The 24,480-nt window shown below is 42.2% G+C and overlaps 1 protein-coding gene across 2 annotated transcripts; it reads right to left on the bottom strand.

The window, feature by feature from the left end:
- Nucleotides 1–91: 91 nt before the first annotated feature.
- On the bottom strand, nucleotides 92–8,144 carry atoh8 (atonal bHLH transcription factor 8). Of its 2 annotated transcripts, XM_020502130.2 has the most exons (4): nucleotides 7,931–8,144; nucleotides 7,095–7,777; nucleotides 5,947–6,138; nucleotides 93–890 (listed from the first exon to the last, which is right to left on the bottom strand). In XM_020502130.2, the coding sequence occupies exons 2-4, from the start codon at nucleotides 7,773–7,775 to the stop codon at nucleotides 885–887; spliced, it is 879 nt and encodes a 292-aa protein (XP_020357719.1). In that variant the 5' UTR covers nucleotides 7,776–7,777; nucleotides 7,931–8,144; the 3' UTR covers nucleotides 93–884. The 2 variants fall into 2 exon arrangements, with proteins under 2 accessions (XP_020357718.1, XP_020357719.1); XM_020502129.2 differs by having other exon boundaries at nucleotides 92–890; nucleotides 7,095–8,143.
- Nucleotides 8,145–24,480: the final 16,336 nt, after the last annotated feature.

Genomic DNA, 24,480 nt, shown 5'->3' on the forward strand with positions numbered 1-24,480 from the left:
CGTGTGATTGTTGTGAGATTTAGGTTGGCAGTACTTGAGATAATGATTTAAAGATGTTAGAGGTGTTTAATGATCATGCATATCCATTCAAATAAATTAACAACAGTTCCTTTATTTTTGGTTAAAAAGTGCTTGATTAGCACACAACAGTCAGAGATTTGTCATTAGAAAAGGCCAGCTGAAAGGGAGGTCACTTTTTAATGTGTCAATCTGGGATATTTTAAAATACTGAGCTCAGGTAGCAGACAATAACCCATGTAACTTAATTCATATTTCAACACATAAAAACAGTTGCTGAATAAAATACCATTGCTATGTCATTTTAAGTTATCTTGTAATCAAATATATGTTACTAGCGCTTTCACTAGTTAGCTTCCATCAAGCAGAAATTACCAATCATACTATAAAGAAAAACAACAACCTGTATGTCATTGAAAAGGCATCGGGGTTCATAGTTGAATAAAACTGTTATAATCACTGTTATGAATGGTTATAGTCACTGCTGTCTCTGCCTCCAATTGTCATATGATTGAACAATCTGATTTCATCCACCAGACATGTGTTCTTGTTTGCATAAAGAACATCAATGCTGTCTCCCTCTTTTAACTGTTCAAACATCAAGCGAATGAGATTCATTCCAACTCACAATGGGCAGAAACATATCCATAACTGGAGATTCTTGATAGATTCTTGAGAGATTCTAGCTCAACAGGTATCAAGTAGGCCTATGAAATTAGGTCCATCATACTGTATGTCCAAGTGATTGGTTGTAGTCTCCCCCAGGAGTGACCTTGAACAACCTCAATAACAGAGCTGTAAAGAATTTATTTTGTTCAAGGGCCTTGTTATAAAGCCTGGCTCACGCCACCGATGCTGTGAGAATTTTACTCCTATAAAAGACAAGAAAGAATGTATCAGGCATTGAAAACACAATCTCCTGTGGGTGCATATCAAGAGGTGGTGAGATGCGTACAAATAGAACTGTAAAAATAAAGCATGCAAATCCGATGACTTCATAGGTGCAGAGTTGTCTATGTAAATACAAGGGGTAGAAGAATATAACCCATACCAGTAAAGGAACTGCTTGGTCAGATCAGATGTAGCATACAACTGAGTGGGACACAACAACATTCTTTCTCCCTCTCTTTAGCGTTGGATGCAAACCAACCAAAATATTTTCGTTAATGTGTCTATAAAAAAGACAGCTCCTTCTTCCCCATCTTTAACACATGGTAGGGAATTGTAACATTTGTTTATGACTTGATGTTTGTTTGTTGAAGACTTGACTTTCAAAACTCTCTGATTCCATTTCCATTCATTTGTTTTCCAAATACTTCTGAAAATAGGTCTTCCAGTTCGCATGTGAATATCCACAAAACAGTGATTTAAATAACATGTTGATCAAATGTGAAATATAAAGTATTAATTAAGTGCTAGATTTGAAATGTTATTGAAAAGAGTTCCAACAAGTAGACAATAAGTGAATTCCGAGCAGAGTGCAGGGCTTTAAGCAAAGCGCAGGAATACGTTCTAAATGTCTTTAATAAGTATGCATTGGGAAAAAGTGTTTTTATCCCCTCGAAAGTTTCCCCTTAGACTCACTGGCTCTCTCTGACAAAGGGATTTCTTTCTTTCACAGAGCCCACCCCTCTCTCCCCCTCCCTCTCTCTCCCTCCCTCTCTTTCCCCGGCCTCTGTAACAGCTGCTGCTCAGTGCTGTATCCTGAGAGAGTGATGATCAGTGTATTTTTTTTTCAAAGTGTTTTTTTGGAACAGATGGCCAGGGGAGAACTGGGGAATGTGCCAGTACCGCACTGGGGAATGTGCCAATTCCTGTAGCGAGTGAGTTCTCTGGGCCCCAGCTCGCGTGCCTTCACCCTGCCCTCTGCCCTGAGTGGCGCCAGCAGGACTTCCCAACTAGCGTTACGAACATCTGGTGTCTGGGACTGCCAGGAAAACAACCGCTCAGCTATTGAATGTGCTTTATGCTAGGGAAACACATTAGCTCCCAGCGAGGAAGAGAGAGCTAGAGGGAGCAGAGAACTGGGAGTGCAGGGAAAAGTTGTATGCATGTAATTATGTTGGATATGTAATCTATGAATAAACACCTAATTCATCATTATGTTATATTAGACACGTTTTTTTTATCTTTAAGAAAAGTGTTTAAATGTTTGCATCAACTTTGATGTAATTTGCAATTTACAAAATGTATAGATTACAGTAGTTATTTTGGTGAAAAACAACTTGTTTACAGTTTTTAAGTTCAGGGTAATCAACCTATGGTGTGATGTTACTATGTTATGTTATGGGTTTTGGCAATAGGTGAGTTGCTAAATGACATTTAAAACATTAAATTACAGATATGACTAAATGTGTGTTTAAAATGTAGATTAGATTGTTTTATTTAACCTTGATTTAACTACACAATTATAGATTAAATTAGATTAATTTATAATGTAGTTTCACCATGAAAGATGGGAGGAAAAGGGTGGGAATGGATGAGAGGGTGACAGAAGAATCTGGAGAATAAATGAGAGAGATTAAATGACAGAGGAGAGGACTGACAGGGGACAGATGAAGAACTGGGAGGAGAAGAGGACTGATGGGACAGTTTGAAGAACTGGGGGAGGAGAGGACTGACAAGACAGATGACGAACTGGGAGGAAGAGAGGACTGACAGGGGACAGATTAAGAACTGGAGGAGAGGACTGACAGGGGACAGATTAAGAACTGGAGGAGAGGACTGACAGGGGACAGATTAAGAACTGGAGGAGAGGACTGACAGGGGACAGATTAAGAACTGGAAGGACAGTAATTGATAGATCAGTGTGAAGAAGTTAATGTGTAAATGAACGTTCTCCATACTTGGGTCTCATCCATGCATTAAAAACCTTGTTGATTTATAGAGAGGCCATGGAGATGTGTGGATCCAGAAGAGAGCTGGAGGAAGTTCAGCCTCAGTTTACATGACTCCCAGTGTCATAAAACACAAAGGCATCAATCACCCCTTTTATTCATCAGGGGCACTTTTTATTCTGTTCTGGACAAAAAACTGGCAAAACACCCAGTTCCCTTTCAAACACGAGTTGATGATGATTTAATTTAATGGGATCCTTAGTAGGCAAAGGAATGCCCGTCTTAATTGGAGAGAGTGTATTCTTCCCTCTTTTGTTGTCGTTACTGTTAGAAATACCATCCCTCTGTCTGTCACACTGCCCCATGTTTTTCTATTTGCAGCTTCCTGATCAGTCAAAGGGAAGTTTTTGCTGTATTGCATTAGTAGATAGGGCAGATCTGCCGGTTTTGACTAGCAGGTTAGGGGAACTTACGCCAGCAGGTTATCTTTCAGATACAAATGCCCAAATGTTTGGAAGAACTGACCTATAGAAATCAGGGCATTAAAATCAAACTGTTTGTGTTTTAACTAATAGAAACATCACCATGTGAAGATATTTGTAAATATGAATGCATATATTACAGGTACTTCGTTTTATTAGTTGTATTAGTAGTTGTAGCAGTAGTTTTATTCGTTGTAATAGTAGTTTTAGTAGTTGTTTTAGTAGTTGTATTCGTATTTTTATTAGTAGTTTTATTAGTTGTATTAGTAGTTGTAGCAGTAGTTTTATTAGTTGTAGCAGTAGTTGTATTAGTTGTATTAGTAGTTTTATTAGTTGTAGCTGTAGTTTTATTAGTTGTAGCTGTAGTTGAAGCAGTAGGTTTTATTACTTGCATTAGTAGTTGTAGCAGTAGTTTTATTAGTTGTATTAGTAGTTGTAGCAGTAGTTGTATTAGTTGTATTGGTAGTTGTATTATTAGTTTTATTAGTTGTAGCTGTAGTTTTATTAGTTGTAGCTGTAGTTTTATTAGTTTTAGCAGTAGTTGTATTAGTTGTATTAGTAGTTGAAGCAGTAGGTTTTATTACTTGTATTAGTAGTTGTAGCAGTAGTTTTATTCGTTGTAATAGTAGTTTTAGTAGTTGTAGCAGTAGTTTTATTAGTTGTAATAGTAGTTTTAGTAGTTGTTTTAGTAGTTGTATTCGTATTTTTATTAGTAGTTTTATTAGTTGTATTAGTAGTTGTAGCAGTAGTTTTATTAGTTGTAGCAGTAGTTGTATTAGTTGTATTAGTAGTTTTATTAGTTGTAGCTGTAGTTTTATTAGTTGTATTAGTAGTTGAAGCAGTAGGTTTTATTACTTGCATTAGTAGTTTTAGCAGTAGTTTTATTAGTTGTATTAGTAGTTGTAGCAGTAGTTGTATTAGTTGTATTGGTAGTTGTATTATTAGTTTTATTAGTTGTAGCTGTAGCTGTAGTTTTATTAGTTGTAGCTGTAGTTTTATTAGTTGTAGCTGTAGTTGTAGCAGTAGTTGTATTAGTTGTATTAGTAGTTGAAGCAGTAGGTTTTATTACTTGTATTAGTAGTTGTAGCAGTAGTTTTATTAGTTGTATTAGTAGTTGTATTAGTTGTATTAGTAGTTTTATTAGTTGTATAAGTAGTTGTAGCTGTAGTTTTATTAGTAGTTGTATTAGTTGTAGCCGTAGTTTTATTAGTTGTATTAGTAGTTGTAGCAGTAATTTTATTAGTTGTATTAGTAGTTGTAGCAGTAGTTTTATTAGTTGTATTTGTAGTTTTAGTAGTTGTAGCAGTAATTTTATTAATTCTATTAATAGTTGTAGCAGTAGTTTTTTAGTTGTAGCAGTAGTTGTATTAGTAGTTGTATTCGTAGTTTTATTAGTTGTATTCGTAGTTTTAGTAGTTGTATTCGTAGTTGTATTAGTTGTATTAGTAGTTGTAGCAGTCGTTTTATTAGTTGTAGCAGTAGTTTTATTAGTTGTAGCAGTAGTTTTATTAGTTGTATTCGTAGTTTTAGTAGTTGTATTCGTAGTTGTATTAGTTGTATTAGTAGTTGTAGCAGTAGTTTTATTAGTTGTATTCGTAGTTGTATTCGTAGTTTTAGTAGTTGTATTCGTAGTTGTATTAGTTGTATTAGTAGTTGTAGCAGTCGTTTTATTAGTTGTAGCAGTAGTTTTATTAGTTTTATTAGTAGGTGTAGCAGTAGATTTTATTAGTTGTAGTAGCAGTTGTAGAAGTAGTTTTTATTAGTTGTAGGCCTATTAGTAGTTGTACAACAACTTTTTTATACTGTTACGGTAAGTTGTTTTATTTTAATTCTTATTATTTCATTGTTATTATTATTAGACAGTAGTTGTATTCTTGTGACTAAGTGTTGTTAGTTTGTTTAGTTATTTTTTCATTTGGACACTTGAAAATGAGAATGCATGTCAAGAGATTTCATCCTGCAAAATGTCAAATAAAATAAATCAATAATGCGATTCTGCTAAGTTTTCAATGCTATGATGTCATCAATTTAGCAGTCCTTCTAAAATGTCTGATAGATTTGTTAGTATGTGACATGACAGTGTAGGAGGAAGGATGTTAAATGAGCAGAAAGAAAACCTCCATTCATGTAGCTTTATTTTAAAGTCAAATATCCATGACCAATGATTTAATTGGCCTTGTATGGTCACCGGTTGCTCTTTATCAACACCTTCTTTATAAGCATAGTTGAATCCACTGAAATATGTTTCATGTTATTGATATGCTATATTGCAATAAACACATTTGAAGGAGAAGTTGGCTTTGACTTGGCTTTCCATTCCCTCTCTGTAACTACTGATGCTTCAGAGGCCATGCTCTTCTTTTGATAGCCTTTAACTTTAAATAAACTTATTGCAATGCCTCAGCAATGTCTCCAAACGTGTGCTTGAATACTTTTCACTTGCAGGAGTCCATTTCCATGTTAATGTCTCACCCCACCTAGTCATTGCAACATGAGGCCTTCAGCCAAAGAAGACATGCACGGGATAAAATCTCAGGCCAGACCGTCGTAGGACAGTAGCCTAAATACTGCATCCCCCTCCCTCCTCCTCTTCTCTAGATCCAATTTACCTTTCTCTTCTTGGAGCGTCCCTCGGCCTGCAGGGTGCGGGTGCACTGCTCCACGCACTCTCTGAAGCTCATGTTGCCGTGATCTGGGGTGTAGTCCAGGTCTGCCAGCTGAGCTAGCGACAGGATGTAGTTACAGGCGATTCTTAATATAGCCAGCTTTGACAACTTCTGTCCATAGGAGTAGCAGGGCACCTGTATAGGGTTAACATTTGGTTAGGTTAAGGAGGCCCATCATACTGATATGAGAGGATGGTAGAACCAAGTTGAGGAAATCTTCAGTTAAGCTAAGGTATGCATGCTCTTTAGATACAATTGCCGGTGTCAGGTGATGTCATGTGACAGTTTTCCAACATATCTTTCTAAGTGCCAAAACAGCTGGTGATGACATGACCCAGTAAAAATGGTTCACAACACCTTATCTGATTTTGTTTTCAAAGGATAGATATTCCATGTTGGTTTTGGTCAACTAAGAGTTAGTTGTATTTGATATTGATATTTCATAGTACACCTACAAGTATCAGACCAACTGGACTACCTGGAGTGTGAAGAGCTTTGTCATTAAGAAGCCTGTTCCCTGTTTCATATGCATTTGACATATTTTTCTGTCATTGTGAGAGGTGTCATGTGGATATGATTTTCACTGATATTTTGATTGCATATAAATGACATGAATAGACTATTACATAGGCCTGCAGAAGGGGAACATGTTTTTGGGGGACCAGACAAATAATTGTGTATGTAGAACAGAATAAGAATCAGAGTGACAATTCAGCTGTTTGGACTGACATGTCTTACAGACTGTTCTTTCTCATATCTTTAATGTAGCAAACTGAGCACATATTTTGAACATAATGTCAATAATACCAAATTGTAAATTGTTGACACTAAAATTAATTTAATAAACTATCTATAGAAGGGGCCATACAATTTATACTCAAGTGAGATATATTAGCCTACATTCATACTCAAGTATGATATATTATGATGACATTCACAGTTATTTTCATAATTTCCATATCTCCATACAGTGGCATACTGAAATGGGCATTTAAGTGCAAAAAGTTACTCTGAGTTCAGCATGAACATCACATTTTGAACAAGAGGCGTCATTGTACGGATTGTTTGTTTAGTGAATTCAGTGTTAATACCTGCTTTCTCAGCGCCTCAAAGGCTGCACTGATGGTATGCACCCGGGTCCTCTCTCTGGCATTCGCCAGTAGCCTCCGTGTCTGCTGAACGGCTTTGATCTCAGTGACGACGCCAGACGTTTCTCCTAGCCGTTTCTTTGGCGATTCAACCGGGTCGCTGCTATTGATGTAGGCTGTCTGAGAGGCCGAGGAGAGGGACTTCTCGGAGCGCTGGCACAGGACGATCCGGGACTGTAATGTGTGATCAGTCCCAAATGACTGTTGATGGCCATAACTTGTAACATGCGGGAATGTGCTGAGAAAAGAGTCTCTGCTTGTCGGTGTTGACTCGGATAAAGGCTGTGACTGTGATGATGGGAGCTTCCCAGTAACTGTTGATGGTAAAGCATTTATCCTCATGTCAAGAGCAGTATTCGGGTTTCCAGATGAAATCATGGATTTCTCCACAGATAGAACTGAACCAGGGTCCTGTAGTCTTTTTTTTACAATGTTTCTACATGTCTCTTCCATCAGTTCCCCCATAGAATCGTCGTCCATTATTGAATCATATTGGAAATGTTTGACTTCATCACTGGTGACACGTTTGGGGTCCCGACCTTTCCGTTTAAACTTTTTATTCCCAGTTGAATCCTTTGCATTGATTGTCTTCCAGCCATCGCTGAGTAGATGTGGATTCCTCATTTCTACACAAAAAAAGGCACTATTGAAAACCGACAGCACTGCCTTAATATCGCGCAAAAGTATAATAATATTATATTGTAACCTAATCAATCAAATATAGCCAGACGAATCACTATGCAATGTAGCACTCTAATTACAAGCATCGACAGGCTTACTTTAAATAACTCAAATAAAGAATAGACCGCATGTGCAGGCGCGTGTTTCTCCCGTGGATTCCGCGTCTTCTGGAGCCATCAAAATTGGCAGCATTTTTTGTGAATGTGCTCTGAGTTTCATCTGTTTTAGTTTTGCCTCAGTTTACATAGAAGCCCTTGTCGGTGAGATAAGTCGCCACGCCGCCGACAGCGAGAGACCGCCCAAAATATCTCTCGCCGTGCGTAATAACATATTAAACCACTGATTACGCGCATGGCTACTTGGTGACTTTTATGGACAGGCCAACAGAAGGACAATTATAATTGCATTTCAATAATTATCGTCATAAATTCAGTATAATAACAACTTTTTTTTTTATTATATCACAATCTGTATGCCTTACAACTTAGGTCTAGGCTATACGCCTCCTAGAGCTGCGGAGCATACCCATCATATTATTTTTGGTCTTCATTTAGCAAGCAAAACTTGTAGCTAAGTGCACTATGGTGCACATGGTAACCGCTAACAGTGTAACCTAGACTTTTTTGATGCGTCTAGATAGCAAAGAAAGATTTTGGAACAGGGCAGACAACGGGGGACAGTCCAGGAAAAAAACACTCATTCCTATAATTTACAGTGTTACATAACACTAACATGTTATAACAATATTTTTTGTGAACACATTTTTCATTTGGTCGTTATAATAAGTTTGGTAACAAAAAATCGTGGAAATCTGTTGTAGCTAAATCGACTACAAAACCCACAATGCAATGCTCTCTCTATGGGCTGGCAAGCTAGCTCGCAAACGTAGCTACAAAATAATACCAAAGTCAATATCAGCATGTGAAGTAGCTAGTTATCTCTAAAATCGCCTAAACAAACGGCACTATCAATTTAGGGGACTACAATCTCACCATGTTCAACCTGCAGATATATGTTCCTCGCCGAATGTAGTCTGACATTCGCAAAGGTAATGCAATGCACCCTGGACTGATGAGGCACACAGAGAGGAGAAATGTGTTAGACCCTCTGTTAAATTACACATTTTTCGTGATAGGAATATCGCGTTCGAGAGAAGATAACCTCCCGCGTTATGACATCGGCCAGTATTGACTATGTATGATATACGTTTTCGCGATCTGAAAGTCGTATTCTTATGAACTTCAAGTGTAGTGAGAGCGGCTTTTTCGCAATCATAAACTATCAAACATATGGTTTGATGACATTCCATTCGCTCCGTTCCAGACATTTTTATGAGCTGTCCTCCCCTCAGCAGCCTCCATTGTAACACTATATATACAAAAGTATGTGGACACCCCTTCAAATTAGTGTATTTAGCTATTTCAGCCACACCCGTTGCTGACAGGTGTATAAAATTGAGGACAGAGCCATGCATTGCTTTTCTTTCTAACAAGTCAGTTCCTCAAATTTCTGCCCTGCTAGAGCTGTCCCGGTCAACTGTAAGTGCTGTTATTGTGAAGTGGAAACATCTAGGAGCAACAACGGCTCAACCGCAAAGTGGTAGGCCACACAAGCTCACAGAACGGGACCACTGAGTGCTGAAGCTTGTAGTGTGTAAAAATCACCTGTCCTCGGTTACAACACTTACTATCAAGGTCCAAACTACCTCTGAAAGCAACGTCGGGAGCTTTGTCGGGAGCTTCATGAAATGGGTTTCCATGGCCAAACAGCCACACACAAGCCTAAGATCACCATGCGCAATGCCAAGTGTCGGCTGGAGTGGTGCCAAGCTTGCCGCCATTGGACTCTGGAGCAGTGGAAATGCGTTCTCTGGAGTGATGAATCATGCTTCACCATCTGGCAGTCTGACTGACAAATCTGGGTTTGGCAGATGCCAGGAGAACGCTACCTCCCCAAATGCATAGTACCAACTGTAATGTTTGGTGGAGGAGGAATAATGGTCTGGGGCTGTTTTTCATGGTTTGGGCTAGGCCCTTTAGTTCCAGTGAAGGGAAATCTCAGCGCTACAGCATAATGATATTCTAGACGATTCAGTGTTTCCAACTTTGTGGCAACAGTTTGGGGAAGGCCCTTTCCTGTTTCAGCATGACAATGACTCCGTGCACAAAGCGAGGTCCATACAAAAATGGTTTGTCGAGATCGGTGGGGAAGAACTTGACTGGCCTGCACAGAGCCCTAACCTCAACCCCATCGAACACCTTTGGGATGAATTGGAACGTCGACTGCAAGCCAGGCCTAATCACCCAACATCAGTAAACAACTTCACTAATGCTCTTGTGGCTGAATGGAATCAAGTCCCTGCAGCAATGTTCCAACATCTAGTGGAAAGCCTTCCTAGAAGAGTGGAGACTGTTATAGCGGCAAAGGAGAGACCAACTCATGGGTCTTCCAAGATGGCGTAGCAGTCGGACGTGTTTCTTTGTCTTGTCCCGTCCTTTACCTTTACACCGGATCATCGCAGCTAGCTAGCTGCTATCCGAATGGCTACTCCTGGCTAACGTCTCTGTCCCGAAGCAAGCACCAGTTAGCCTGGAGCTAGCCTCGTGCTAGGCCCATCTCCCGGCCAGCAAAAGAGGTCAACCAGCCAATTCTTGGGCTACAATACTTCTTTTGCCAGTTGGCCTGGACCCTTTACTACCAATCCATCACGACTGGTCTGCCGACTGGTCTGCCAAGGTGGTCTCAATAGGCTCTTCCGTTGGGATGTCGCCGGATGCCCATCTGCTATCCCCAGCCCACTAGCTGTCTGAATCGCCGTGTCTCTAGCTCGCCTAGCGTAGCAGCAGTATTGTCTCCCTGCAGTATTGTCTCCCTGACTCATCTAGTGCTACTCATTGGATCCTATGATCACTCGGCTACACATGCCTCTCCCTAATGTCAATATGCCTTGTCTATTGCTGTTTTGGTTAGTGATTATTGTCTTATTTCACTGTAGTGCCCCTAGCCCTGCCCAATATGCCTTAGATAGCCCTTTTGTTCCACCACCCACACATGCGGTGACCTCACCTGGCTTGACTGGTGCCTCTAGAGACAAAACCTCTCTCATCATCACTCAATGCCTAGGTTTACCTCCACTGTACTCACATACTACCATACCCTTGTATGTACATTATGTCTTGAATCTAACGCACTAGACGACCAGTTCTTATAGCCTTTAGCCGTATCCTTATCCTACTCCTCCTCTGTTCCTCTGGTGATGTAGAGGTTAACCCAGGCCCTGCAGCCCCCAGCACCACTGCCGTTCCCCAGGCACTCTCATTTGTTGACTTCTGTAACCGTACAAGCCTTGGTTTCATGCATGTTAACATTAGAAGCCTCCTCCCTAAGTTTGTTTTATTCACTGCTTTAGCACACTCCACAAACCCTGATGTCCTAGCCGTGTCTGGATCATGGCTTAGGAAGGCCACCAAAAATCCTGAAATTTCCATCCCTAACTATAACATCTTCCCACAAGATAGAACTGCCAAAGGAGGCGGAGTTGCAATCTACTATAGAGATAGCATGCAGAGTTTTGTCATACTATCCAGGTCTGTGCCTAAACGATTCAAGCGTCCACTTTTTTTAAATCCACCTTTCCAGAAACAAGTCTCTCACAGTTGCTGCTTGTTATAGACCCCCTTTAGTCCCCAGCTGTGCCCTGGACACCATATGTGAATTAATTGCCCCACATCTATCTTCAGAGTTCGTACTGTTAGGCGACCTAAACTGGGATATTGTTAACACCCTGGCCGTCCTACAATCTAAGCTAGATGCCTTCAATCTGACACAAATTATTAAGGAACCTACCAGGTACAACCCTAAATATGTAACCATGGGCACCCTCTTATATATCATCCTGACCAACTTGCCCTCTAAAAACACCTCTGTTGTCTTCAACCTGGATCTCAGCGATCACTGCCTCATTGCCTGTGTGCGTGATGGGTCCGCGGTCAAACGACCACCCCCCATCACTGTCAAACGCTCCCTAAAACACTTCAGCGAGCAGGCCTTTATAATCGACCTGGCCCGGATATCCTGGAAGGATATTGACCTCATCCCGTCAGTAGAGGATGCCTGGTTGCTCTTTAAAAGTGGTTTCCTCGCCATCTTTAATAAGCATGCCCCATTCAGAAAATGTAGAACTAACAACAGATATAGCCCTTGGTTCACTCCAGACTTGACTGCCCTTGACCAGCACAAAAACATCCTGTGGCTTTCTGCATTAGCATCGAATAGTCCCCGCGATATGCAACTTTTCAGGGAAGTCAGGAACCAATATACTCAGTCAGTTAGGAAAGCTAAGACTAGCTTTTTCAAATGGAAATTTGCATCCTGTAGCACTAATTCCAAAAAGTTTTGGGACACTGTGAAGTCCATGGAGAATAAGAGCACCTCCTCCCAGCTGCCCACTGCACTGAAACACTTTCACCACCGATAAATCTACGATAATCGATCATTTCAATAAGCATTTTTCTACGGCTGGCCATGCTTTCCACCTGGCTACCCCTACCCCAGCCTGCACCCCCTGCAGCAACTTGCCCAAACCCCTCCAGCTTCTACACCAAAATCCAGACAGCTGATGTTCTGAAAGAACTGCAAAATCTGGATCCATACAAATCAGCCGGGCTAGACAATCTGGACCCTCTCTTTCTTAAATTATCCGCTAAAATTGTTGCAACCCCTATTACCAGCCTGTTCAATCTCTCTTTCGTATCGTCTGATATCCCCAAAGATTGGAAAGCTGCCGCGGTCATCCCCCTCTTCGAAGGGGGAGACACTCTACACGACTATTATAGACCTATAACCATCCTGCCCTACCCTTTCAAAGGTATTCGAAAGCCAATATAACAAACAGATCACCGATCATTTCGAATCCCACCGTACCTTCTCCACTATGCAGTCTGGTTTCCGAGCTGGTCATGGGTGCACCTCAGCCACGCTCAAGGTCCTAAACGATACCATAACCGCCATCAATAAAAGACAGTACTGTGCAGCCGTTTTCATCGACCTGGCCAAGGCATTCGACTCTGTCAATCATCGCATTCTTATCGGCAGACTTAATAGCCTTGGTTTCTCAAATGACTGCCTCGTCTGGTTCACCAACTACTTCTCAGATAGAGTTCAGTGTGTCAAATCAGAGGGCCTGTTGTCCGTACCTCTGGCAGTCTCTATGGGGTGCCACAGGGTTCAATTCTTGGGCCGACTCTTTTCTCTGTATATATCAATGATGTCGCTCTTGCTGCTGGTGATTCTCTGATCCACCTCTACGCAGACGACACCATTCTGTATACATCTGGCCCTTCTTTGGACACTGTGTTAAAAAACCTCTAAACAAGCTTCAATGCCATACAACACTCCTTCCGTGGCCTCCAACTGGTTTTAAATGCTAGTAAAACTAAATGCATGCTCTTCAACCGATTGTTGCCCGCACCCGCCCACCCGACTAGCATCACTACTCTGGACGGTTCTGACTTACCTAGGTGTCTGGTTAGACTGTGAACTCTCCTTCCAGACTGACATTAAGCATCTCCAATCCTAAATTAAATCTAGAATCGGCCTCCTATTTCGCAACAAAGCCTCCTTCCCTCATGCTGCCAAACATACCCTCGTAAAACTGACTATCCTACCAATCCTTGACTTCGGCGATGTCATTTACAAAATAGCCTCCAACACTCTACTCTGCAAACTGGACGTAGTCTATCACAGTGCCATCTGTTTTGTCCCCAAAGCCCCATATACTAACCACCACTACTGACTATCCTACCGATCCTTGACTTCGGCGATGTCATTTACAAAATAGCCTCCAACACTCTACTCTGCAAACTGGATGTAGTCTATCACAGTGCCTTTCATTTTGTCACCAAAGCCCCATATACTATCCACCACTACGACAGTGGTATGCTCTAGTTGGCTGGCCCTCACTACATATTCGTCGCCAAACCCACTGGCTCCAGGTCATCTATAAGTCTTTGCTAGGTAAATCCCGCCTTATCTCAGTGCACTGGTTACCATAGCAACACCCACCTGTAGCACGCGCTCCAGCAGATATATTTCACTGGTCATCTCCAAAGCCAACACTTCCTTTGGCCGCCTTTCCTTCCAGTTCTCTGCTGCCAATGACTGGAATGAATTGCAAAAATCACTGAAGTTGGAGTCATATCTCCCTCTCTAACTTTAAGCATCAGCTGTCATATCAGCTTACCGATCACTGTACCTGTACACAGCCAATCTGTAAATAGCACACCCAACTACCTCATCCCCATATTGTTATTTATCCTCTTGCTCTTTTGCACCTCAGTATCTCTACTTGCACATCATCATCTGCACATCTATCACTCCAGTGTTAAAACTAAATTGTAATTATTTCGCCTCTATGGCCTATTTATTGCCTTACCTCCCTACTCTTCTACATTTGCACACACTGTAGATAGAATTTTATATTGTGTTGATTGTATGTTTGTTTATGTGTAACTGTGTTGTTGTTTTTGTCGCACTGCTTTGCTTTATCTTGGCCAGGTCGCAGTTGTAAATGAGAATTTGTTCTCAACTGGCCCACCTAGTTAAATAAAGGTGAAATAAATAAATAAAATAAAAACTCCATATTAATGCCCATGATTGGTAATGAGATGTTCGATGAACATGTGTCCACAACTTTTGGTCATGTAGTGTATGTTATACCCACCTAATTTTTGCCTGCTTGAACGGCAATAGCTCAGATACACATGAAAACATGAAATTACCCAGGGAATAGGTAGAACATCGCTCAGAGATGCACAAAAACAATGGAACATTCAAAATGGGTGAACCTTTACTTTAAGTACTATGGAAGAAGTTAGTACAATGCTGCCACCTACTGCAGAAGAACACAAACTAATCTAATTTTATTGGTCACATACACATGTTTAGCAGATGTTATTGTGGGTGTAGCGAAATGCTTGTGTTTCTAGCTACAACAGTGCAGTAATATCTAACAATTCACAACAATACACACAATACACACAAACCTAAAAGTAAAAGAATGGAATTAAGGAATATATAAATATTAGGATGAGTGGCATAAACTAAAATACGGTAGAATAGAATACAGTATTTACATATGAGATGAGTAAAGCAAAAATATGTAAACATTATTAAAGTGACTAGTGTTCCATTAAAGTGGCCAGTGATTTCAAGTCTATGTATATAGGGCAGCAGCCTCTAAGGTGCAGGGTTACGTAACTGAATGGAAGCCACCTATTGATGGCTATTTAACATGGCCTTGAGATAGAAGCTGTTTTTCAGTCTCTCGGTTCCAGCTTTGATGCACCTGTACTGACCTCACCTTCTGGATGATATCGCGGTGAACAGGCAGTGGCTTGGGTGGTTGTTGTCCTTGATGATATTTTTGACCTTCCTGTGACATCGGGTGCTGTAGGTGTCCTGGGGGGCAGGTAGTTGGGCAGACCGCATCACCCTCTGGAGAGCATGCAGTTGGCGTACCAGGCGGTGATACAGTCAAACAGGATGCTCTCAAATATGCATCTGTAAAAGTTTGTCAGGGTTTAAGGTGCCAAGCCAAATGTCTTGAGCCTCCTGATATTGAAGAGGCGCTGTTGCACCTTCTTCACCACACTGTCTGTGTGGGTGGACCATTTCAGATCGTCAGTGATGTGTACGTCGAGAAACTTGAATATTTCCACCTGCTCCACTGCGGTCCCGTCGATGTGGATAGGGGCATGCTCCCTCTGCTGTTTCCTGAAGTCCACGATCTGCTCCTTTGTTTTGTCGACATTGAGTGAGAGGTTATTCTCCTGACACCACACTCCCAGTGCCCTCACCTCCTCCCTGTAGGCTGTCACCTCATTGTTGGTAAGCAGGTCTACTACTGTCATGGGTGAATAGGGAGTACAGAAAGGGGCTGAGCACGCACCCTTGTGGGGTCCCTGTGTTGAGGATCAGCGAAGTTGGGGTGTTGTTTCCTACCTTCACCACCTGGAGGAGGCCCTTCAAGAAGTCCAGGATCCAGTTGCAGAGGGCAGGGTTCAGACCCAGGGCCCCGAGCTTATTGATGAGTTGGATGGTACTATGGTGTTGAATGCTGAGCTATAGTCAATGAACAGCATTCTTACATAGGTATTCCTCTTGTCCAGCTGGGATAGGGCAGTGTGTAGTGCGATGGTGATTGCATTGTCTGTGGATCTATTGGGGCGGTAAGCAAATTGAAGTGAGTCTAGGGTGTCAGGTAAGGTAAGGTGATATGATCCTTAACTAGCCTCTCAAAGCATTTCATGATGACAGAAGTGAGTGCTAGTCATTTAGTTCAGTTACATTTGTTTCTTGGGTACAGGAACAATGGTGGACATCTTGAAGCAAGTGGGGACAGCAGACTGGGATAGGGTGAGATTGAATATGTCCGTAAACACTTCAGCCAGCTGGTCAGCACATGCTTTGAGTATGTGGCTAGGGATGCCGTCTGGGCTGGCGGTTAACACGCTTAAATGTCTTACTCACATCGGCCACAGAGAAGGAGAGTCCACAGTCCTTGGTAGCAGGCTGCGTTGGTGTCTCTGTGTTATCCTCAAAGTGGGTGAAGAAGGTGTTTAGCTTGTCCGGAAGTCACTCTCATGTAGGCCCTTTCTGCCTAAAATGTGAATGTCATATTTGAAGGTATTATGAAATAGATCAGTTGGTTGGTACACACACAGAAGTTCAAAAAATATTTTGAACAAATACAGCCTTTCATGTAATCCAAGATATCTATTTAATTCATAAAAAATTTAGGCAGTGACCTTATATATAGACAGGCTTTAATGTTATAAACATTTTCGGGAGTAAAGAGATACAAACAGGCTTGGGCTCTCTTTATTTTCTATTTAACACAAAGGCCTCCAGTTGTTCCTGGGCAGAGTGCCAGCCGCTGAGCGACCTGCTGCTGCTTCCTCCTGATATTAAATTCCTCTGGCATGTACTCTGCCCTGGCTGACGCCACGCCGCCACCAGGTCTCAAGAGTAAATATTTCCAGCTGACACTGTTGCTGTGCAGCTCTGGTGAGGTAATTCATACTTTTTTGTAAGGATCGTACAGTTAAAATATAGTGTTCATTATACTCATTTGGAGGCACATCTGTTTTGTTAATTTGTTTTCCTCTTTCCAACAAATACTATATTAACTGTTACTTTGTCACATTACACTGAATGATCTTTTATTGGACTATTGATGAACAGGAGTGGATCTTGAACCAGCATTACAAAGTGTCATAAAGGTCAAGACCACTTGGCAGACAGAGGTTGAAATAAACTTAAAGTTGGCTATTATGTCTCACTTTTTTGACCATGAGATTACCTTCTTAAAAATACATAATTTTCGTTTTTAATACTGAAATAATGTATTGTGGCGTTTACGGGGTTCCCGATCTTATAACATTACTAGCTTAAAGAACAAATGAATGGAGCGACTGCACAAGGTAATGGGGAGCTGTACAAAACAACCTAACTAGCCATACCGTAACTCACAGTCCAGAGGGAAGCATCCCCCCAGAGAGAGATAATCACCAGAGAGCCAAATGGGGCTCTCCCCACTAGTTATATCCACACTAATTCGGGGATATTAACCTCTCAAAGTTGGCCTTAGTGGGAGTGACCTACTCTGGCACGTGGTTTGCCCACCCTACCCCAGAAGGGTCGCTACAATATTTATTCCACATAACGTTTATGAACGCAGATTGGTTCTTGGTTTGGTTCTGCTAATTTATAATGCTACTGCTGCAGAGATAGGTTGACTAGACTCAACAAAATAACCTGATAAGGCTTGTGGCGGTATTTATTTGAGAGGGATAAAGATAAAGATTTTGTTTGGGCGCCAGGCAGGTATTAACCATGCCCGAAAGGAAAAGAGTAGAATAGAGAGAGTACCACTACCAGACCCACACACATCAGCAGAAGAGACTGCCTAGAGTGTAGCCTGAGGGCCCTAGGAGTGTGGTGTCAGGAAAATAACCTCTCACTCAATGTCGACAAAACAAAGGAGCTGATCGTGGACTTCAGGAAACAGCAGAGGGAGCACACCCCTATCCACATCGATGGGACCGCAGTGGAGCAGGTGGAAATCTTCAAGTTTCTCGGCATACACATCACTGATGATCTGAAATGGTCCACCCACACAGACAGTGTGGTGAAGAAGGCGCAACAGCGCCTCTTCAATATCAGGAGGCTCAAGAAATTTGGCTTAGCACCTTAAACCCTGCCAAACTTTTACAGATGTATAATTGAGAGCACCCTGTTGGGCTGTATCACTGCCTGGTACGCCAACTGCATGCTCTCCAGAGGGTGATGCGGTCTGCCCCCCAGGACACCTACAGCACCCGATGTCACAGGAAGGTCAAAAATATCATCAACCACCCGAGCCACTGCCTGTTCACCCCGCTATCATCCAGAAGGCGAGGTCAGTACAGGTGCATCAAAGCTGGAACCGAGAGACTGAAAAACAGCTTCTATCTCAAGGCCATGTTAAATAGCCATCAATAGGTGGCTTCCACTCAGTTACGTAACCCTGCACCTTAGAGGCTGCTGCCCTATATACATAGACTTGAAATCACTGGCCACTTTAATGGAACACTAGTCACTTTAATAATGTTTACATATTTTTGCTTTACTCATCTCATATGTAAATACTGTATTCTATTCTACCGTATTTTAGTTTATGCCACTCATCCTAATATTTATATATTCCTTAATTCCATTCTTTTACTTTTAGGTTTGTGTGTATTGTGTGTATTGTTGTGAATTGTTAGATATTACTGCACTGTTGTAGCTAGAAACACAAGCATTTCGCTACACCCGCAATAACATCTGCTAAACATGTGTATGTGACCAATAAAATTAGATTAGTTTGTGTTCTTCTGCAGTAGGTGGCAGCATTGTACTAACTTCTTCCATAGTACTTAAAGTAAAGGTTCACCCATTTTGAATGTTCCATTGTTTTTGTGCATCTCTGAGCGATGTTCTACCTATTCCCTGGGTAATTTCATGTTTTCATGTGTATCTGAGCTATTGCCATTCAAGCAGGCAAAAATTAGGTGGGTATAACATACACTACATGACCAAAAGGTGTGGACACATGTTCATCGAACATGTTATTACCAATCATGGGCATTAATATGGAGTTTTTATTTTATTTATTTATTTCACCTTTATTTAACTAGGTGGGCCAGTTGAGAACAAATTCTCATTTACAACTGCGACCTGGCCAAGATAAAGCAAAGCAGTGCGACAAAAACAACAACACGGTTACCCCAAAAATGTTGAGTCAATAACACAATAGAAAATTCTATGTACAGTGTGTGCAAATGTATAAGAGTAGGGAGGTAAGGCAATAAGTAGGCCATAGAGGCAAAATAATTACAATTTAGTTTTAACACTGGAGTGATAGATGTGCAGATGATGATGTGCAAGTAGAGATACTGAGGTGCAAAAGAGCAAGAGGATAAATAACAATATGGGGATGAGGTAGTTGGGTGTGCTATTTACAGATTGGCTGTGTACAGGTACAGTGATCGGTAAGCTGCTCTGACAGCTGATGCTGAAAGTTAGAGAGGGAGATATAGACTCTAACTTCAGTGATTTTTGCAATTCATTCCAGTCATTGGCAGCAGAGAACTGGAAGGAAAGGCGGCCAAAGGAAGTGTTGGCTTTGGGGATGACCAGTGAAATATATCTGCTGGAGCGCGTGCTACAGGTGGGTGTTGCTATAGTGACCAGTGCGCTGATATAAGGCGGGGATTTACCTAGCAAAGACTTATAGATGACCTGGAGCCAGTGGGTTTGGCGACGAATATGTAGTGAGGGCCAGCCAACTAGAGCATACCACTGTCGTAGTGGTGGATAGTATATGAGGCTTTGATGACAAAATAGATGGCACTGTGATAGACTACCTCCAGTTTGCAGAGTAGAGTGTTGGAGGCTATTTTGTAAATGACATCGCCGAAGTCAAGGATCGGTAGGATAGTCAGTTTTACGAGGGTATGTTTAGCAGCATGAGGGAAGGAGACTTTGTTGCAAAATAGGAAGCCGATTCTAGATTTAATTTAGGATTGGAGATGCTTAATGTGAGTCTGGAAGGAGAGTTCACAGTCTAACCAGACACCTAGGTATTTGTAGTTCTCCACATATTCTAAGTCAGAACCGTCCAGAGTAGTGATGCTAGTTGGGTGGGCGGGTGCGGGTAACAATAGGTTGAAGAGCATGCATTTAGTTTTACTAGCATTTAAAACCAGTTGGAGGCCACGGAAGGAGTGTTGTATGGCATTGAAGCTTGTTTAGAGGTTTGTTAACACAGTGTCCAAAGAAGGGCCAGATGAAGGGCCAGATGTATACACCTCTGCGTAGAGGTGGATCAGAGAATCACCAGCAGCAAGAGCGACATCATTGATATATACAGAGAAAAGAGTTGGCCCAAGAATTTAACCCTGTGGCACCCCCATAGAGACTGCCAGAGGTACGGACAACAGGCCCTCTGATTTGACACACTGAACTCTATCTGAGAAGTAGTTGGTGAACCAGACGAGGCAGTCATTTGAGAAAACAAGGCTATTAAGTCTGCCGATAAGAATGCAGTGATTGACAGAGACTAATGCCTTGGCCAGGTCGATGAAAGCGGCTGCACAGTACTGTCTTTTATTGATGGCGGTTATGGTATCGTTTAGGACCTTGAGCGTGGCTGAGGTGCACCCATGACCAGCTCGGAAACCAGACTGCATAGTGGAGAAGGTACGGTGGGATTCGAAATGGTCGGTGATCTGTTTGTTAAATTGGCTTTCGAAGACCTTAGAAAAGGTAGGGCAGGATGGTTATAGGTCTATAACAGTTGTGTAGAGTGTCTCCCCCTTCATAGACACAAAGGCCTTAAAAATGTCCACAATCTTCTCGGCCACATGTCATTAGTACACCCCACCTCAATACAGTTCAAATAACAATACACAACTTACAAGCAACCTCACTTTTAACTAAAATGTCCACCCAAATACTTCTGGCAGGGTAATAATAGTCCAGCTCTAATGAACTTCAATGGGAATTGCATTTGAAAAATAGAACGTCTGGTTGCAGGGTAAAGCACTGGAACAATAGCGGGGAGAGAAAGAGAACAAGAGAGATCTTAGCTGTGGACTTCCTGCACGGCTGCAAATTAATACCTTCAGCATTAACCACATGACCAAGGAACTTGAGTTCTGGCAGACAGAAATGACACTTCTTCAAGTTCAAGGTCAAACCTGCAGCCTTTAGTCTGTCGAAGACGGACTGTATGTCTTGCAGATGATCCGCGACAGAGGAGGAGTAGATTATGATGTCATCCAGATACACAAGACAATTTCTACCCCTCAGATCTCCCAGGACAGTCTCCATCAACCTTTGGAAGGTTGCTGGAGCATTCTTCAAACCAAAAGGCATGACTGAAGGAGTACAAACCAGCAGGGGTGACAAAGGCAGTCTTGTCCTGACTAGCGGGATCCATTGACACCTGCCAATAGCCACTGTTCAGATCCAGATTACTAAAGATGGATGCTCCTGCCAGAGATTCCAGTATGTCATTTATTTTTGGTAGAAGGTAAGCATCGCTTTCTGTTATGGCATTCGGCTTCCTGTAGTCCACACAGAATCGATATCCACCATCTTTTTTAGGAATCAGGACAACCGGAGAAGCCCATCAAGGGAAAAGAAGGTTCCACAATTCCATTCTCCAACATGCTTTTGAGCTGTTCATTGAGAATTGCCAGTTTGGTAGGGGACAGCCTGTAGGGACGCTGCTTAATGGGGACCTCATGCCGGGTATAGATTTTGTGTTTGAATACGGTTGTACGGATGAGTGTAAGAGTACAGACCTCACTGTTCATGTCCAACATCTGGGAGAGCTAACACCTTTCATCATCCGACAGACATGCCTGTTCCACCGCTTGTTTGATGTAGAAATCAGCATCAGGTTTGTTTTTGCTCTCGGATAGAAGGGGAGGTACGGCGGTAATCAGGGTGATAGTTGGGTTCTCGGACTTCACTGGTGGAACATGTTTTTGTCTTTATCTCTTTATATTTTCTCTGTCTCTGACTTGACCTTGTCCGGACTCTGCATAATGTAGCAGGCTCCAGCCTGAAATCAGTGCATTACCAGGTTGAAATGGGAATAGTCAGAGTGCAGCCGATAGGAGGGTTTGGACATAGAGATGGTCAGTCCATTGAAGAACAGGAAATCTAGGCCAAGGACTACAGCAAATGCAAGGCTTGAATCTGCAAGAATAGCCACAGGAAGGTTAATAGTCTCACCATGCAGTTTTATTATTATACCAATCCAGCCCATGGGGGTGGTAGGTTCTCCATTGGCCAAGTACAATGGTCCCTCCTCCCATGTTCGTAGCTCCTCATGAGGTAATGCCATGTTCTGCCACAGGGCCTCTTGCATCAGGGTGTAAGATGCCCCTGTGTCGATTATGACCTCTCCAGTTCCTAACAGTCAGAGGAACCAAAAGTTGTTGCAGAATAGGAATAAGACCGCTAGTTGTGCTGTCTAAAGGCTTCATGGTGGGCTTTAAAGCTTACCCAATTGTATGCAAGCCACCACGCCTGTCTAGACTTTCAGTCTTCTGTCCTTTCTGAGCTTTTCCTGAATCCTGACGCTGGACATAGAGGGGGCAAGAATCTGGAGGATGTTGGACTTTACACCTCCAACATATAACTGGACTTTTGTCCTGGATCTTGGGTACAAATATCTGAGATGGTTTAGCCCCAGGAGAGTTATGGGTATACTTGGATGAGGGAACAGGGTTTTTAGTTTGGAGGTGGTGCTTCCAGTCCTTCTCAAACTGAGTCCCAAGACGCACCAGATCATCCACGTTCTGCAGTCTGCACACGTTCTCAAGGTTGACTAGCAAGGCGGGGAACCATGTTCTTAAGAAGGAGTTTGACCATCTCCTGCTCAGTAATGTCAGCCTTCCATCTCCTACATAGAACTCGATAGGAGAAGGCAAAGTCCCGTATTGGCTCTGCTTCACCCTGGACTCTGTTACGAACACGTTCTGCCAGTTCATCCCTCTGAGAGGAAGGCTAAGAGGAATATTTTTTTTAACTCCTCCCAGGTTGACACATGTTTACCCCATCTCCCACCAGTCTCTTGCTGTACCATAGAGAACACTGCGGAGGGTGGCAAGAACCTCCAAGTCAGTAAGGGGCCGGATAGAAAGAAAATAATTACACTTAGATAAGAAAAACAGTGGATCAACATCATCTTCTGGGCTGCCAAAAGTGGGGAAAATAAGTTTGATAGGGAGGGAGCGCTCTAGAGGAGGCATGACAGTGGCAGCGGGAGTTCTGTTTAACAGTATCTTCTGAGGGGCTTTTGTAGTGCTACCTGTTCCTATTCCCTTACTGGCCAAGCCAGTGGCAGAGGTAAAACCTAAGGGAGGTGCAGAAGATTTGTCCAGAAGGGAAAGTACTGCATTACCTCCTGGTGCAGCTCTTCCATTTGAAGGTCTGTGGCCTTCTGTGCTTTCCCCATCTCATTAACGGTGTCCTTTTGACTCTGTTCAATCAAAAATCGTAGTTCCCCCGTCCTTTTTGACTCTGTTCAATCAGAAATCGTAGTTCCCCTGTGAGAGAGTTATTCATGTCCTCCATAAATTCCTTCAGATAAGAACATACTCCCTTCACAACAGAGGCTGACTCCTCTGCACTCTGTTTTTGTTCCTCCTCAAGAACAGAGGCTGACTCCTCTGCACTCTGTTTTTGTTCCTCCTCAAGAACAGAGGCTGACTCCTCTGCACTCTGTTTTTGTTCCTCCTCAAGAACAGAGGCTGACTCCTCTGCACTCTGTTTTTGTTCCTCCTCCTTTGTTCCTCCTCATCATGACTTGATGATGATTAGTTTCCATTTGTGTTTTGAACCAGTGCAGTTTTCCTTGAATATCCTGCTTCAGAGAATCTTGTAAATATTTCTGTCTCTGAACAATTTGTTGTTGGTTTTCCTCCATTTGACAGGGAAGGTAGAGGGTAAGCATCCAACCTCCGCTGCACATCTGTCTGATGAGCCTCCACACATTCACTAAGTTTGCGAATGGCATTCTCCTGCATTGTCAAACTATGATTGGTGTGTGTCCATTGATGTTCCATTTGTCCAGTGATCACAGAGACACCTCTCCCATTCTCTCTGGACAGGGTAACAGGAAGGGTTTGAGGGGAGGGTAATGGTGGAGATGTTATAGGTGAGCCGGAAGCCTGGGGAATAGGGTCAGTGCTATCCAACTCCATTAGTCCATCGAGTCCTTCCACAATGAAAGAATCCTGACCATGATTACCATCAGGTGTATTGGTGTCCTGTCTGACCGTTCGATGGTTTGTTGGTTTGTATGTCAAAGCTTCACAACAATGTTGCTACTAATCCATGCGATCCATAACCAGCGCGGGCCCAAACGATAACAACCACGACCTAGAACTGTCACACCAATGATTGAGTTAAATACTTAATAAACTACACACACTGAAAATAAACCAAATTTCTGCAGCATAGCACACACAATCAAACTGTCGCGCCAACCAAGAGCTCCTCCCCAAAGAGCTGAAAAAGCTGTCTTTATTTCCTCCTTCCTTACTGC

The sequence above is a fragment of the Oncorhynchus kisutch genome, linkage group LG15 (assembly GCF_002021735.2).
Source record: "Oncorhynchus kisutch isolate 150728-3 linkage group LG15, Okis_V2, whole genome shotgun sequence".
In the NCBI taxonomy this organism is placed as follows: Eukaryota; Metazoa; Chordata; class Actinopteri; order Salmoniformes; family Salmonidae; genus Oncorhynchus; species Oncorhynchus kisutch.